The following is a 473-nucleotide window of genomic DNA, read 5'->3' as shown; positions in this document are numbered from 1 at the left end:
TAGAAGAAAGTTGCATGCACAGCCGCGCGACTCGGCAGCGGCACAGCAGGAATAGGTACATGCGTGGGCACGCGCGGCAGCAAAGGCACTAGCAGCAGCAGCCCGCGCAGCAGCAGCAGCCCGCGCAGCAGCAGCAGCAGCCGGAGCAGCAGCAGCAGCAACAGCAGCAGCAGCGCCTCCAGCTCGATACTCCATCCAGTGAAGAAGACCGCGGATGTTCTTAGCAACATCTACAACAGCAACAGCAGCAGCAGCGGCAGCAGCGGCTGCTGCAACCTGCTGTTGAGCCCTTATATACGACTTGCTGCAGCAGCAAAACGCGGGGCAGAAAGACGATGGGGTCTCCTGAGAAGCACCTGCAGGAGCAACGGGAGCCACGCGAGCCGCCGCCACCGCAGCCGCAGCAACAACAGCAGCAGCTGCAGCACTTTGCCACACCTGCAGCGCAGCATGTTGCTTCTACGACGGTGGGC

At 62.4% G+C, this 473-nt stretch overlaps 1 protein-coding gene across 1 annotated transcript in view; it reads left to right on the top strand.

Moving 5' to 3' along the window:
- Positions 1-450: 450 nt before the first annotated feature.
- EMH_0005340 (oxysterol-binding protein, putative) overlaps positions 451-473 on the top strand; it is a gene marked incomplete at both ends in the record, with an annotated part of 12791 nt that continues 12768 nt past the window's right edge. Inside the window, 1 exon segment of the mRNA XM_013497169.1 lies at positions 451-473. Within this exon segment, the coding sequence (XP_013352623.1) occupies positions 451-473 (23 nt within the window).

The sequence above is a fragment of the Eimeria mitis genome, genomic scaffold, assembly GCF_000499745.2.
Source record: "Eimeria mitis Houghton genomic scaffold, Emh_scaff251, whole genome shotgun sequence".
Classification (NCBI taxonomy): domain Eukaryota; phylum Apicomplexa; class Conoidasida; order Eucoccidiorida; family Eimeriidae; genus Eimeria; species Eimeria mitis.
Note: the sequence above shows the minus strand (reverse complement) of the source record. Positions and strands in the feature narration are given on the sequence as shown.